The sequence below is a fragment of the Pelodiscus sinensis genome, chromosome 1, assembly GCF_049634645.1.
Source record: "Pelodiscus sinensis isolate JC-2024 chromosome 1, ASM4963464v1, whole genome shotgun sequence".
NCBI classification, from domain to species: domain Eukaryota; kingdom Metazoa; phylum Chordata; order Testudines; family Trionychidae; genus Pelodiscus; species Pelodiscus sinensis.
In genome coordinates, this window is record NC_134711.1 from 327,909,094 (window position 1) to 327,926,484 (window position 17,391).

General features: G+C 47.1%; 1 protein-coding gene across 1 annotated transcript; it reads right to left on the bottom strand.

The window, feature by feature from the left end:
• Nucleotides 1–4,196: 4,196 nt before the first annotated feature.
• Nucleotides 4,197–5,132, bottom strand: LOC102445860 (olfactory receptor 51G2-like). Its single transcript, XM_075921934.1, has one exon. The coding sequence runs from the start codon at nt 5,130–5,132 to the stop codon at nt 4,197–4,199; it is 936 nt and encodes a 311-aa protein (XP_075778049.1).
• Between the last annotated feature and the right edge of the window lie 12,259 nt (nt 5,133–17,391).

Here is a 17,391-nt window from a genome sequence, read left to right on the forward strand (position 1 = left end):
GAGTGGAGAAAAAAGAAGGAACCTCACAATAAATGACAGAAAAAGAAGGGAGAGGGGGAGACAAAAAATACCTGTCAATTGTAGGACTGGTGTTAATGAGGACTACTCTTTTTTTTAAAGTTACAGACTAGCATGGGTAGTCCCATGAGATTTTACAACCTAACTGGCCACGAGGCTGATGCAAGCAACAGACTGATAACTGTAACATCAGCAGGACGTGTGTGTGTGTGAAAAAGAGAGAGAGAGAGAGAGAGAGAGAGAGAGAGAGAATATTCATATGCTTTTTATCTTGACAAGTGTCAGAGGAGTAGCTGTGTCTGAATCTGCATAAACAACGAGAAGTTACGTGGCATCTGACGAAGTGGGTCTTTGCCCACGAAAGCATAGGCTCCAATAAATCTGTTAGTCTATAAGATGCCACGGGACTTCTCATTGTCTATGCTTTTTATTTTGTGTTCTCAATAAACATGGCATATTGCCTTTTCCCCTAGAAAGATCCCGTCTGCTTCTTATAAGCATTACAAAGTGAGTTTTCCCAAGGTCACAGGAGATAGCTATGGCAGAGCCTGGAACTGAAGCCGGATCTTTTGTGTCCCAGGCCAGCATGTTAACCCCTGAACCCTCCTTCCTCTCTTTGGCTAGTGGCTGGAAGGGGGCAGCCGGCAGCTCAGCAGGCTGAGATTGTCAGACTCTCCGGGAATTACACCCTTGTGACCAGAGGCCCAAGAATAATTCCTTTGCCGGATGACAACGCTGAGTCCTGCTTTCTCCTGGATCTACTGAGGGATGTTGGCCAGGGCCCAGAGCTAAGCAACTCCACTTGGGATCCTAGTGGGATGCAAAATGGGCTAATGCAACCCATAGGCACATAGGCGTAGAAGAGACCTCCTGGGTCAGTGAGCCCCAGTTGCCTGCTATGGCAGGTGACCCTGGCCTATTGTCCAGAGTATGAACCTGTCAAGCTCCATTTTAAAATGAGTTGTGATGTTCGTGCCCCCTCCCCCCCATTGGGTGGCTTTTCCAGAACCTTTCTGTACAGATGGTCAGAAACCTCCTTCTCCTCGCCAGCCTCTGTTTACTGCTGGCCAGTGTGTCCCCATTTGTTCTTCTGCCAACTCCAGCCTTTACCTTCAGGAACTCTCCTCCCTCGTGTTTACTCCCCTGCTGTATTGATCGAGAAAGCCAACCCCTTTCAGCCTGCCCAGGGCTAGGCTAAACTAGACAAAGTCTTTCAGTCTACTTCAAGCTGAGGCCTTCCATTACGCTGACCATATTAGCACTCCTTCTCTGCACCCATTCCAGCCTGAATTAGTCTTTCTGGAATGTGACTGATCATAAATTTGCACAGTTGGACAGAGGAAATCTTGCCGGTGCCTGGCACATTCTAAGATCTCATGTGCCTTGTTCACAGCCACATCACGTCATGGCTCACAGCCACTCTGGGTCTGACTAATGCCACCAGGGCTTTCTCCTCCTCTGTTGTTTCCAACATAGCCTTTGCTGGATACATACGGGTAGTGAGTTGAACGAGGGGAGAGGATCTCACTTTTGTGGAAGGCATTGGTGAGAACAATGCTGCATCCAGGTCTGGTGCCTAGAGTGAAAAACGGGAGAACCACAAAAATAACTGAAGGTCTTGAGAACATGCCTGACATTGGGAGACTTCAAGGCACGAGCCTGCACCGTGTACAGAATGGAAGACTGAGAGCTGACTTGGAAACCACACAGATAACATTTGAAAATGAGGCACACGTTTTTGACAGCGAAGGCACTTAATCACTGGAATAAATTCCCAAGGGAGGTGGTGAATTCTCCTGCTATCTACATACTAACATGATGAGATGCATTCCTGAAAGGTGGTGGAATCTCCATCACTAGAGATTTATAAGTCTCGGCTTGACAAAGCCCTGACTGGGTTGATTTAGTTGGGATTGGTCCTGCCTTGGGCAGAGAACTAGACTTGATGACCTCCTGAAGTCTCTTCCAGCTCTATGATTCTATGATTCTATGAAAGAGACTTGTGAGATGAACAAAAGTTGTGCATTAGTCAAAAAGAAGTCATTGAGCTCAATACCGGGATAACGGGATGAAATTCTGCTTCCTGTGATGTACAGGGGGTCAGACCAGATCAGTGGTTCTCAGATTTATATGATTGCAATCCTCCTTCTTTGTGTCCCTCAGCCCAGGTCTACACTAAAACGGAAGGAGAATCAAGATACCCAACCCCAGCTACGTTAATTATGTAGCTGGAGTCAATGTACCTTGTTTTGCATTTCCTTGCAGTGGGAGTCAGATGAGAGCATTTGCGTCCCTTACTCCTCACAGAAGCAGCAGTACCAGCCGCCAATGGGGGTGCCCTCTGAGTTTGATTTAGTGAATCAACTAGACTCACTACATCGAACTCCAGAAGATCAATCGTGGTAGTGTCCGTTTAGTGAAGACATGGACTAAAAGTGTATCCCCAGCCCACCACACAAAGACATAAACTGATTTAGGCGGGGGGCCATTACATCACGGCTACGTCTACACTGGCATGATTTTCCGGAAATGCTTTTAGCGGAAAAGTTTTCCGTTAAAAGCATTTTCGGAAAAGCGCGACTAGATTGGCAGGATGCTTTTCCGCAAAAGCACTTTTTGCGGAAAAGCATCCATGGCAAATCTAGACGCGCTTTTCCGCAAAAAAGCCCCGATCGCCATTTTCGCGATCGGGGCTTTTTTGTGGAAAACAAATCTCTGCTGTCTACACTGGCCCTTTTGCGCAAAAGTTTTTCGGAAAAAGACTTTTGCCCGAACGGGAACAACATAGTATTTCCGCAAAAGCACTGACAATCTTACATGAGATTGTCAGTGCTTTTGCGGAAATTCAAGCAGCCAGTGTAGACAGCTGGCAAGTTTTTGCACAAAAGCAGATGATTTTGCGGAAAAACTTGCCAGTCTAGACACATCCCACTTGAATCTGTTGAGGGTTGTTGTTTTTCTGTTGCACAAATAAAACAATGACCCACTGTAATAAGAGCAAAAGCAAAATGGAGGTCCTGGTGCCTGCTCACAATGAAATGTGCACACCACGCCATATCAAATGGACTCACTTTCAGATGGAAACAACTTTTTATACTGTGATGCAGCCGTGACACAAATCAGTCAGAATTCACAGCACCGCTTAGCGACAAAGGCACAGTGCCGTCTGGAGACCAGATCTGTCTGGAGGAATCAGCTTGGCTAGTTACTCATTTCTGTGGCTAAACGTGAACAGGAAGGGGTTTTTTCCCCTACAGCTTCTTAGGCCCACCTCACTGGCCACATACACCCTGCACCTCCCCCAGTTGGAGAACCTCTGGACTATGCGATCTAATGGATCATTCTGGCCTTAAATTCGATGGCTCTCTGAATCATTGGATTGCATGGATCATATTCTAGGATGCAGCTGGAACAAGTTGCACCTTGGAATGCTGATAGACACACAACAAAAACAGATGCCGGCCAATAAGAATCGGGATTGTCAGAGTGAAATTGTATTTATTGTTTCTTTATCCTCCACACCAAATCCTTGCCTGTCCTGAGGGGAATCTCACAACATCCCACTCTCCCATCTGGGAACATCCCCCTCTCTTCCCACTACACCCTAGCCACTGCTCCTCAACTTTCCCCCAACCTCAACCTCCCAGGGAGGCCAAAGTTGGTACTTGGTAAGTGCTGCCCTACGGACATAGGCTACCTTGGAGCTCTCTAGATTCGCTACATTCCTTGGGCTGTACATCCTAGTGGGGAGGGAATGGGGAGGACTTGTGGGTCTTCATAGTGGTTCTAGCTCTCTGGGCAGCACTTACCATGACCTAGCCCTGGCTTCCAGACCGCAGAGTGGCAGAGTCTAGGATAAAAGGTAGTAGGAAGGGTGAGGTCTTGGGGGAACATAAGAACATTATACTGGCCATAGTGGGTCAGACCAAAGGTCCATCTAGCCCAGTATCCTATCTGCCGACAGTGGCCAATGCCAGGTGTCCTAGAGGGAGGGAACACAACAGGGGAAGAAATGGGGCAGAAGGAGGAGAAGAAAATACAAGACAGAATATGTAGCCACGGCCATTGCTTGGGTTTTTTGTTTTTTTGTTTTTGGTTGGGTTTTTTTTTTTTTTTTGGTTTTGGGGGATTTTTTGGTCCCATGTCACCAGCCCTAAGGATGGACAATGAACTGACCCTCACTTGACAAATGCCTTGATTATTCTCCCACGCAGGTGTTTACTTTTCACGCTGTACACTATTGGATTAATCAAGGGTGGCACCAGCAGGTAGATGTAGCCCAAGATAATCTGAAGCAAGTGAGAAGAGCTGCTCCCAAATCTGTGTATCAACGCAAGGCCAATATCTGATATGTAGAAGACTGTGACGGCACAGAGGTGGGAGACGCAGGTGTTCAGAGCCCTGAGGGACTCTGTGCGGGATGCAATGCCCAGCACTGTTTTGAGGATCATCACATAGGAGACGAAGATGAGAAACGAGTCCAACCCTACTGTAAAGACTTTAACACACAAGCCATAGACACTGTTGACTGTGATGTCTGAACAAGCCAACTTCATGACGTCCTGGTGCAGGCAGTAGAAGTGGGAGAGGGTGTTGGATTGACAGTATCGGTACCGTGTCAGAAGAATGGGGAGTGGTAATATTACAGCCACCCCTCTTAACATTCCCACCAGTCCCATTTTAGCTATTCTTGACAGTGTTAAGATGGAAGTGTATTTCAAAGGGTTACTGATCGCAATAAAGCGATCAATGGCCATCAAGATCAGCACGGAGGATTCTATTTTGGAAAGCGAATGGACGAAGAACATCTGGGACAAACAGGCATTGAAGCTGATCTCCCTAGAGTTAAATAAGAATACGCCCAGGAACGTCGGTATTGTGGCTATTAATAAGCCAAGGTCTGTGAGGGCCAACATGGAAAGGAAAATGTACATGGGCTCATGGAGGCTTGAATCTGTTTTTATGATGAAGAGAATGACTGAATTTCCTACTATCGAGATAGCATACACTAAACAGAAGGGAATAGAGAGCCAGATATGGATGTCTTCGTGCCCTGCTATCCCAGTGAGGAGGAACACTGTGGAGCTGAACTGTGTGTTATTGATGGCTGTCATAATGTATTGAGCAGGCCTGAGCAGTCTTGAACTTTCTTTCCTGAAAGGAAAAAGAATAGATTATTGGATGAAATTTAGGAAGACATCATTCTGTTCTTAGTGCAAGTTGAGAGATGTTCAAAAGCTCCAGGAAGATCAGCAGAAACACAGTCTAGGATTTATACCACAAACAAAAGGATAGGCACGGCCTGACTGGATCAGACCTGTAGTCCATCTAGCCCAGTATCCAGCGGCCAGTACAAAATGCTGTTAAAGAAGATGAAAGCAGCCCTTCTCCTGGGGAAAATTTCTCTTTGAGGGTCACCATTTAGACATATGTTGTGGTGTAAATCAGGAAGCTGTGGAGCCTTTCCAAGACTTTTTAAAAAATCAATATTAAAATTGAATATTCTGGTTACCCATTTAAACAACCTGTCTCTCTCTGACTACCGCTAAGCTCTTGGCCCTTCTGACATCTTGTTGCTGGGAGTTCCACAGACTACTTACAATGGACCTTCAAAGCTTCTGAGTGTGGCCCATTGTACCGTGGGATACACTCAGGGTTCGGTTCTCATCTCAAAAATGTTGACTTCACCTACATCACTCCAGATTTACATGTGTAAATGGGATCAGAACCAGACTCTATTCACTTTCCCTTACCAAGCATGTCTGGTGATAGACTGTGACCCTCAGGATTTCCTCCAAGAGAAGTTGAAGTGTTTTGCTTGGATAATGTGGACTGAATCCAGAGACATCATCCTACTGGCTTCTCTTCATCCTCCTAGGACCTGCAATCTCCCTGGAAGCAAAGGTCTATAGCAAGGGTGGGGAACCTTTTTTTGGGTGGGGGCCACTGACCCACAGAAAAATCAGTCTGGAGAAGCCAAACCCTCACTGACGTGGCCCCGGACTGAGAAGGACACAATCGGTCCCCACATTCCCCTCACACACCAGAGCCTAGTAGGGCCCAGGCTGGTAGATTTTGTGTGCTCCAGTCCTGCATTAGGGCGCAGATGTGAGCCTCAGTCAGTCGAATCTGGCTCCTGGCCTTGAGGTGCCCCATCTGTGGTTTATAGCTATTTGGCAAACTACACACTGACAAAAGGAAACTATTTCACTTAGATTAGAGAGGGGATAGCATCATGAATGGGTAAATATGCATACACTCATTTTTAGCTAATATCCATCTGAGTGTGCAAGTTGCTTCAGCCATGTACATGTGTCATGGAAATAAATTACATACAATCATTCTTCCACTCCCCTGTCCTTCCCCTCAGCTCTGCTTTTTGCTGAAAGAGAGAACAGGGGTTCTATTCTTTCAAGATTTCTTGGAAAGACTTGGACAGGTATTTTGAAAACAGTGAGGAGTCCTGTGACACCTTAAAGACTAACAGAATTATTTAGGCATCAGCTTTCGTGGGTAAAATCCACTTCATCGGATCATCAGGTGTATTGGGGTGCGAAATTACAGAGGTATCTATCTATCTATCTAATCAGCTACTGAGAGTGAGCCACATGCACCCTGATTGAATTGTCCTCATTAACACTGTTCTTCAACTCAATAAGTAACTCCATTATTTCGATACATTAGTAACTATTGACATCCCTGCCTCTCTAATTTCCACTGCAATGCATTTAATGAAAAAAATTATGCCCACGAAAGCTCATGATCCCATCTACATGTTTTGTTAGTCTATAAAGTGCTACCAGATCATTTGCTTGCTGTATTTTTTTCTGTAACAGACTAACTCGGCTACCTCCTGAAGCTCCCAAATAAATCTGTTATGGTATGTCTACACTGCCATCCTAGTTCGAACTAGGGTGGCTAATGTAGGCATTCAAACTTGCAAATGAAGCCCGGGATTTAAATATCCTGGGCTTCATTTGCATGTTCCTGGGCGCCATCATTTTTAAATGCCCCGTAGTTCGAACTACCTGCCCGCGGCTACACGCGGCACGATCTAGGTAGTTCGAATTAAAGCTCCTAATTTGAACTACCGTTATTCCTCCTTGCAGGAATAAACCTTGTAGGAGGAATAATGGTAGCTCGAATTAGGAGCTTTAATTCAAACTACCTAGTCCGTGCCGCGTGTAGCCGTGGGCAGATAGTTCAAACTATGGGGCATTTAAAAATGGCGGCACCCAGGAACAAGCAAATGAAGCCCTGGATATTTAAATCCCGGGCTTCATGTGCAAGTTCGAGTGCCTACATTAGCCATCCTAGCTCGAACTAGGTTGAGAGTGTAGACATACCCTTAGTCTTAAGGTGTCACAGGACTCCTCATTGATTTTGCAGATACAGACAAACACAGGTACCTCTCTGAGATAGCGGCGAGGAGTCCTGTGGCACCTTATAGACTAACTGAAGTGTAGGAGCATAAGCTTGCGTGGGCAAAGACCCACTTCGTCAGATAGGTATTTCAGAGTGATTGCACAATCCTGAATGTAAGTGTTAGAAACTGTTTCTACGGTATAACCAGCAGACAGTATCGTACAACTGTTCACTGAAAAAAGAGTTATTAGCACATACCCATTGCAAACAGAATTTGGATCACACCTGAAATATTTTCTAAAACATACTCATTTAGCAGTAAAGTTACTGCTGCTCCTTCCTGGAGAAGTTTCAACACATCTGCTGCTGGCTTCTAATATAAATTCACATCGTGAATGTTTGGGTTATAATATGTATGTTACAATGAAAAGTTTGGGATAACATTTACAGAACCGTGTTTTAATAGACACTTATCAAGCCATTTTTTCCCTCTGATCTGATTAATATTCTGGTGCGAGTGTGACTTTCATATGTTGTGTCTGTCCTCAGGATTTCATCAGAACCTGAAACAATCATAACATCTCAATCCTCAAACAGTCCCTGGTCAGCAAACAAAAGTCTAGTCAAAACAATGAGTAGTCCTGTGGCACCTTAGAGATTAATATCTATATGGTTCTCCTCAGATTCTGTTCTGTCATTCTGTAGACTGTATCCTGAGTGATGACAGTCTTTGGGATTACGATATAAAATATTAATTCCCTGAGCGCTCACTCTCTAGGGCTATGTCTAGACTGCAAGCCTCTTTCGAAAGAGGCTCTTTCGAAAGATACTTTCGAAAGAGCTTCTTTCGAAAGAGAGCATCTAGACTGCACGCGGAACTTTCGAAAAAGCAGCTTGCTTTTTCGAAAGAAAGCACCCAGTGAGTCTGGATGCTCTCTTTCGAAGAAGCCCTATTTACATTCAAGAACGCCTTCTTTCGAAAGAGGAACTTTCGAAAGAAGGCGTTCTTCCTCGTGCAATGAGGTTTACCGCCGTCGAAAGAAAAGCCGCGTTCTTTCGATTTAATTTCGAAAGAACGCGGCTGCAGTCTAGACGCAGGTGAAGTTTTTTCGAAAAAAGGCTACTTTTTTCAAAAAAACCCCTGAGTCTGGACACAGCCTAGGACATAATAAAAAAGAACCTGGTATGGAGGTACAATGAGGGTTTGCAGAAAATGAGTTTTAAGGTGAAATGCCTGAGTATTCACTGAGATGGAATGTCATTTCACACATGAAAGTAGTTGATCTCTCTCTCTTTCTCTCGCCAGCTATGCCCTCAATTCATAAAATATGTAGCACCCGATAAGGGCATTGTGACAGACATGGAGCTGAGAGGCCACAATTCTTTCACTATTTATCAGGTAGCTATATTGGGTAAACCATTGGGATGCTGATGGTATGGCTGTATTGTGTGAAATGCATCTGTCTCCCCTTAGCTGAAGAGCAGGCTGCTGGAAAACAAGCAGGAAGGGAAGCCACAGCTCAAGAAAAGCCATTGCTTAGCAAGTACCTCAAGGAGCTTCAGAGAGCACACCGGAGCTACAAGCTGGGAAAAGCCTGTTGCTCCAACCACACTCCACCGCTTGTTCTGCCAGCGCTGGGAGTCTGCCCAGAGGTGGGGCAGCTGTTGCTGAGAAGCTCATCAGGCTGACAGGTACAGACACCACTGGGGAAGGCTGAAGACCCTCAGCCTGCCTGGTTGCCCATCAAAGTGGGGTCAGAGACATGGGCAGACTGTTGTCCAAAACCCCTGTTTTATTCACCCACATGATGCTTTATTTGTAGAGTCGTATTAAACAGTATTTTGGTTCCAGAAAACTGGCGGGTCTCTTATCTCAGCACTAGTCAGATGCCCAGAGGGAAGAACCACAGGTGCCGAACCTCCTCATCCTTGAAAGGCAAACACTGCCGGGCAGACCCAGAGTGTGCCTTAGCCCAACACCCTGTCTGGGCGTGGGAGGATTGTGAGATTCCACCCCATGAAACGGCCAGGCACAAGGCCTGACATCGGACATTCAGAGACTAGAGAAGGGCAGGGATTCTGATACCCCACCCCCCAAGAGGTATAGGGCTATCTAAAGGGCAGAAATGCCGGAGCCCTCAGCCAGTCAGGACAGAGAAATAAGCCCTGTCAGGCCTGTTACCACGGAGCTATGCCGCTCGGAATGCCTGCCTTCACCGTCGCGCAAGAGTGTAAAACCCCTGGAAATACGTTTGCTGGTTAAATTTCAAGGAGCAAATAAACCTGAGGTAATTTGGGAATCTGTCTCTGATATTCCGGGGAGGTAAGAGGGTCTCCTCTCACTCAAGCCCCAGAGCATCTAGAATTGGGACCCCCTGAGAAATCCTGACAGGGGGCATCCGGGTTTTAACACTCGGAGCATCTTTCGAAAGCCACACGTCTGTAGCTTGAACAACCCATTGCAGAGCATGGGCAGCTGGTGGAAAGGGGTCCTCAAGCTCCCTAGAGCTTCCAGCCCTCTAGCCCTGTCCCTGAATGACCCCGACAGCCCCGCTGAGTCCTCTCCCGCTGCACAGAACAGCTGCTAATGCAAACAGCCTGCAGCCTTCGCCCTGCACTTGGCATGTTACAGACAGTGACACCTGCCAACGTACCCAGTTCCTGCTAGAAGGGAGCCGCTGGCACCAGAGGTCTTCACCCTGAAGCACAAGGAGTCATCGGAGAGGTTGCACGGGCAGCAGGCAGTGTGTGTTCAGATAGGGAGGCGACTGCCTTTATGCAGCATGTTTGTACCTTCCCTTGGGGCCACATGGCCATCGGGGAGCCTCAGCTGCTTGGCTTCGTGTGCACCAGCTTTAACCCCGTCATGTCCAACTCCAGGAAGCCAAATCATGGGGGATGCTCAATGATGCTAAACAACTGGCCTGGGGAGTGGAGGAGTGCTCAGGGGAGGCTGGAGGAGATACCTGTCCCCATACAGGGGTGAGGCACAGTGTGTGTGTGTGGGGGGGGGGGGGGGGGGTTCAGCATTCCAGCCAAAGGTTATAGTTTCCTGGGAGTTGAAGCACCCCGGTCAAGCTCCAGTGACAGGTGCCAACCTTGGCTAGGGGTCTCTCCATCCTCTTTGGAACCTCCCTTCAGGAAGTTGAAGGCTGCTTTCAAATCCCTCCCTCACTCTTCCCTTCTGCAGAGTGAACAAACCCAAATCCCTCAGCCTCTCCTCATAGGTCATGTGCTCCAGTCCCCTCATTGTCTCCTGTTTCCTTTTTTGGGGAAATATGGCCACTCGCAGGGGATTCTCTGCTCTGCGTGGGAGGCTGACGTGGGACAAATGTTGCTACTGAGGAGTGTGGTCCTGTAGCAAGAGGGATTGAGCATGGGTTGAGCTAGAGCTGGGCTGGAAACCTGAGGTCAGTTTTGATAGAAAACGATTCGTTTTTCTCTGACCGCTCTGTTGCCAGGAGGCTGTCCAGCTGCAGCTGCCTGGATCCCCAAGAGAAACTGGAGGCTTTTCATTGGCCTCTCCCTTGTCCTGCAAATGGGATTGGTTCTGATGGAGTCTGTGGCTGAACTCTGGGTATGGAACCAGTCTCTGACTGGTTGGATCAGGCCCATCAATGACTCTAACCAGCCTCCATCTCTGTGCAGCCCCCTCCATCCTGCACAACCTCTCGTCAGCAGAACCTGCAGGCCACTGTGACAGGCCCTGGGCTAGCAAGGAGCCGGAGAAAGTCCTAGAGCAGCTGTGGACACCCAGGGATTGTGGAGGGCTAGGTCGAGCGACCAGTGGATCACTGAGATCTGTGCCTAACTTTTGGGGATCCCTGGGTCCTGGCTTCTACTTTCTATTGTGGTTCTTGAGGAGGGGTAAATAACACTTCCTTGTTCTCTTTCTCCACATCACCCTAAATTTATAGACCTCTAACTATTCCCAGTGGGGCCAACAGCCTGGCTGGATCCCTGGGTAAGGGGGCGGGGACTGTTCCACATCCCTGGAAGGGGCGGAGCCTCAGGTGGAAGGGGCAGGGCCGGGGCTAGGAAGCTCTAAGTCCCACCCAGAGAGCAGCGTGCCTTCCCTAGGCAGCCCTGCATGCTGCCCGGAGTACTCCGTGTGGGGCTCTAGCAGCAGTTTAAAGGGCCAGGGGTTCCAGCCATCATCGCTGCTGCAGTAGCAATAACAGAGGCCAGAAGCTCTGGGTCCTTTTGTATTGCTAGGCCCTGGGGAAGTTGCCCTCTTTGTTCCCCGCCCTGTCAGTGTGCCTGAATATTCCTGCTTAGGGTGCATCAATACTGCAGGCTTATTCCAGAATAGCACTTCTGCATTGCAAAGGAAGCCTCAAAATTAGTCTGAGGCAGGTTTCCCTCATGTAGACGTGCTATCTCAATTTAGGAGGCACTGGGGAGGAATCATTTAGAATGGCCCTGGGGGAGGGGTTATTTTGAAAGAGCAGCAGTGGACTGTCGACACACGTCTTATTTCGACATGGCTATTTCAGAATAGGCGTTATTCCTCATGGAATGAGGTTTACAGATTTCGGAATAAGCCGTCCGTTATTTTGAAATAATTTCAAAATAACGGAATGGCTGTGTAGACAGTAGTTAATAACGCTAGTTATCTCGAAATAACGGTGCAGTGTAGACACACCCTTAGCCATCTCTTTTTCATCCTGAACAGTCCTAGTCTTTTAATCTCATCTCACATGGGAGTGGTTGCATTCCCTGAGTCATTTTTGTTGCCTTGCTCTGTGTTTTTTCCAATTCCAATATACAATTATGTGTTGGACATCCAGAACTGCACACAGTATTCAAGGTTTGGCTGTACCGTGGATTTATATAACAGCCGTATGAGTATCTCTGTGTTAGTATCTGTAACCCTTCTGCCGGGTAGGCCTGGCAGTAACCAGGGCTGGGTTCAATATCTTGGGGTCAATCTTACAAAGAACCAGCTCGAGCCCCCACCCAGTGATCTGGGAAATTCACGCACCCCTGGGCGCCTTTGAGAGGCAATGCTTCCCCACTCGCAAGCACATAGTCTGAGTGTAGGAAAAGAACATTTAATGAAAGAGAGAGAGAATTTATATGGCATTAGCTTGGGGAAAACACCACAAACAGAGTTCATAACCCAAACATGAGCCAAGCCCCCACCCCAGCCAAGATTTGCCCGAAGTCCACCAACTCCCCAAAAGTCTCTGTCCCCACAAGTTTCTGTGCCACCAAGAGTCCCAAAGTTCACCCGCAGGGTTTCACCTCTCAACCTGGGTAGAAATGGGGGTGGGGGGATAGATAGGGGGCACCTTATACAAAACTCCACCACGCTTCACCAGCTGTCTTGTTCCACACCTCTGGACGCTCCGCTGGGCACCTGTCGCCGCTTCTCACCTGCAGCCGCTCCACGCCACGCCGCTGGTCGCCCCTCCTCGCCTGCTGCCACTCCACGCCACGGATGGCTGCTCTTCACCTGCCGCCGCTCCATGCCAGGCCACTGGTCGCCACCACTTTACTGGCTGCAGTAGGTCTGGCTCTCAGCCAAACCAGTGATTTCAGCTCTCAAATGAATCCAGCTTTCACTGGACTAGCAAACAAAAAGACTCCTCAGGGAGTCTGCTTTAGGTCTGTCCTTAAAACAAAGGGGGAAAGGTGCAGGCTGGGCCAGTCTTATAGCTCACACCTGGTAGGTGTGAAGCAGGCTGACTCAAGTCCTTTAACCCTTTCCCCCAGCTTTGTCCACTCAACTCTGGAAGGGGGAGGCTTGTTCTTCCGAGACCTCTTACCATGATGGTGTCTCTCCTGCAAGCACTGGTGGCATGTTTTACAGTTCCCACATTTAGGGGTAGCATGATTAGTGACCCCCACAACAGTCCCAAATTATATACAATTCTCCACATTCCATTCCAACACTGACCCTCCATCAGCCCTGGCTGAATGGGATTTACATAGCCACACCTTGGATTCTCTCCTGAGCGGTATTTACATGTCAACAGTTAACAGTTAATTACCTTGTAGAGCTAAACAACTGGGCTGTGTCTACACTGGCATGAATTTCCGGAAATGCTTAAAACGGAATACTATTCCGTTTTCAGTTATTTCTGAAAAGGAGTGTCTACATTGGCAGGCTGCTTTTCCGGAAAAGCCCTTTTTCCGGAAAAGCGTCTGTGACCAATGTAGATGCGCTTTTCCAGAAAAGAGCCCCGATCGCCATTTTCGTGATTGGGGCTTTTTTCCGGAAAAGACTACTGGGCTGTCTACACTGGCCCTTTTCCAGAACAGTGTTCCGGAATAAGGACTTATGCCCGAGCGGGAGCAGAATAGTTTTTCCAGAATAGCGGCTGATTTTGTACAGTAGAGCATCGTTGCTTTTCCGGAAATTCAAGGGCCAGTGTAGAGAGCTCGCAGCTTATTCCGGAAAAGCAGCTGATTTTCCGGAATAAGTGGCCCAATGTAGACACAGCCCTGTAGTGGGCACACCCACCCCTCCTTTTAGCTGGCTGACAGCAAGCAGCAGTTCAGCCCCTGCTTACATTTCTATCCCTTTCTTGATGGGTTCCAATGTTCTGTTAGCTTCTTTAACTTTTGGGGCACACTGAGTAGGTTTTTTCAGGGAACTACCCACAATGACACCAAGAACACTGTTTTGGTGGCAACAGCTAAATTAGATCCCATCCTGTTGTGTGTATAGTTGGGATTATTTTCTCCCATGTGCATTACTTTGTACTTATCAACATTAAATTTCACTTGTTATTTTGTCGTCCTGTTACCCTTTTTTGTGAGATCCCTTTGTAACTCTGTGTAGTCTGTTTGGACCTATGTATGTTGAGTAATTTTGTCTCATCTCCAAATTTTTCCACCTTGCTGTTTACCTCTTTCTGCAGATCGTTTAGGAATATGTGCAACAGTGCTGGTCCCAATACTGAAGCCTGGGGGGCATTTCTATTTACCTCTTTACATTCTGAAAACTGACCATTTATTCCTACCCTTTGTTTCCTGTCATTTACCCAGTTATAAATCCATGAGAGAACCTTCTCTCTTGTCCCATGACCACTTACTTTTCTTAAGAGCCTTTGGTAAGGAACCATGTCATCAGCCTTCTGAATGTCCAAGTACACTAGATGACCTCAGTCACTAGTCATAAATTATGACATTTGTTGAACCCCTCAAAAATTCAAATAGATAGGTGAGTCAGGATTTCCCTTTGAAAAGCTGTGTTGAGTCTTCCTCAGCAAAGTGTGTCCATCTATGATAATACTGTTCTTTACTTCCATTTCTTTACAACCAACTTGCCTGGTGCTGAGTTTGGAACACAGGTCTGAATTGCCAAGGTTGTATCTGGAGTCTTCTTTTTTTTTTAAGCATCAGCATCATATGAGCTATTTGCTCATCATCTGACACAGAGGGTGTTTTCAATGATGGGGTTACACCCCACAGTTAGCAACTCTGCAATTATGATCTGAGCTTCTTCAGAAAACTTAGGTAAATAGCATGTGGTCCGGGTGACCTATTACCTATTCATTTATTTGTTTGTTCCAAAGCTTCCTCTCCTGGCACCTCAATGTGGCACAGTCCCTCTGGTCTGTCACCTAAAAGGAATGACTGAGGTGATGAAATCTCCCTCAAATCCTCTGTAGTGGAAGCATATGCAAATAATCCATTTAACCTCATAAGAACATAAGAACGGCCATACTGGGTCAGACCAAAGTAGTCCATCTAGCCCAGTATCCTGTCTGCCAACTGTGGCCAATACTAGATGTTCCAGAGGGAGGGAATACAACAGGTAATCATCACATGATCCCTCTCCTGTCATCCATCTCCAGACAAACAGAGGCTAGGGACACCATTCCTACTCATCCTCACTTGATGGACCTAACCTCCATGAATCTATCTAGCTCTTTTTCAAACCCAGTTAAAGTCCTAGTATTCACCACATCCTCTGGAAAGGAGTTCCACAGGTTGTTTCTCTGCAACAGCTTCATATCCCTTGTGTTCTCCTTTAGCAAGTCAATCATCCTCCGGCCCCACCCATTTGGTATGCTCTCCTGGTTTTGCTACTTGTTCTTCATACCTTTTGAAGCAGGCATATAGTGTCATAAAGCCTCGTTCAGAAACGATGAGTCACATTCCCAAAAATCATTACATTGGTTTCATGAGATTTAAAAAAATGTATTTATGTGAGTTTCTTCTTTTTTTCCTTTCATGTTGGTTAGTGAGCCTTTGGAGCCACCTGCTTCAGGTTTTCAAGCTTTTCTGCCACTCACTTTTTAAAATAAACCTTTTAAGGAAAACTGAAATCTGAGGGTCACTCACAGAGTCTTGAGCCCAGAAACTGGAGCTCTAGGGGAGAGAGGAAATAAAATTCCACGCCGCTGGCTGTATCTCAAGTGGAGCACCCACAAATGAAACACTTAGTTAGGGGACTTTTCTGGCTCAGTGTCATTGATCCTGTTTCTCTAAGCGCTGGCCTACAGAGACCCCAATTATAGGGAATGGGATTACGCCACAGACAACCGGACATTACAGTGACAGCCTCTCAGAGTTGCTGAGGAGTTGAGGCACAGCCCAGTGGGTCTCCTCTAGCTCAGGCATGAGATATGAACATGCCAGACAAGCAAGGCCTTGCACATTGTGAATATAAAGAGGTGAGACCAAAGCTCAGTTTCAGGTGTCTTCTGCTAGCTCTCTATAGCAACCACACAACCCCCTGCCCCAGATCCAGCTGCCCACCAACATGGTGATGACAGAAATGTGCATGCAGACTGGGAGGTCTATCTCTAGCACTAGCTCATGCCATGGGAGGAAGTCAGCTCTCATGACATCAGGTAGCCTCCCAGTTTCTCCTAGGCAATGCTCTCCAGACCCTTCATTCTCCAAAAGCACCTCCTGACCCCTCCTCTTACGGCCGAGCTGCAGGGAGGGGCCCAGCAGTCTCCCAGCAAAGGGTGCTGTGCGAATGGCAGGCTGCAGGTTCAAAAGAGTTTGGGGTCTCCACACAGGGCCCCAAAACATCCTGAGGAGACATAGAGAGGTGTCATCTCCCTAAGGCACTTAGCTCTGGTCCCAGTGTGTTCCGTCCGAGCACCTCAGAATCTGTCACATATTTATAAGTTCAACTCCCCATGCAGTAGGGCAGTGCTACTAACCCCACTGAGCAGATCCCAAGGCCAGAAGGCACCAATGTAACCACGTAATTTGACCCCTCCACACACACACACACACACACACACACACACACACACACACACACACACATCCGGTATTGCACAGGCTAGAGATCTGCCCCACACTAACTCCGACAGCAGAGCTGTTAGATCATAGAATCATGGAATACTGGGACTGGAAGGGACCTCGAGAGGTCGAGTCCAGTCCCCTGCCCTCACGGCAGGACCAAATACTGTCTAGACCATCCCTGACAGATGTCTATCTAACCTACTCTTAAATATCTCCAGAGATGGAGATTCCACAACCTCCCTGGGCAATTTATCCCGCCTTGATATTACACTGCTCACGGGCGGAGAATTTATCCCAGCCCTCGGTTAATTGTTCCCAGTGGTTAAGTACCTTCCTTTAAAAAAAATTACACCTTAGTTCCACTCTGGATGTGTCTAAATTCACCTGCAAGCCATTAGATTGTGTTAAATCTTTCTCTTTGAGATTGAACTGTCCATTGTTCAATGTGCATCCCCCATAAAGGTATTTACAGACTATGGTAAGTCACTCCTTCGTCTTCTGGTCATGAAACAAAGCTGATAGAGCTCCTTTTGTCTATCATTCTCTGGCAGGTTTTCTAACCCTTTTATCATTCTCATGTCTCTTCTCGGACCCCTTCCAAATGATCAATGACTTTCTTGAACTAGAGTGCTTCCACCAGTGCCAAATGTGGAGATAAAATCTCTCTGTTCCTACTGAAATTCATTCCCCAGGTTGTACATCCAAGATTTCATTTGCTTTTTTAGGCTGTCGCCTCACACTAAGGGTGCATCTATACTGCACAGTAATTTCGGAATAAGCTATTCCACA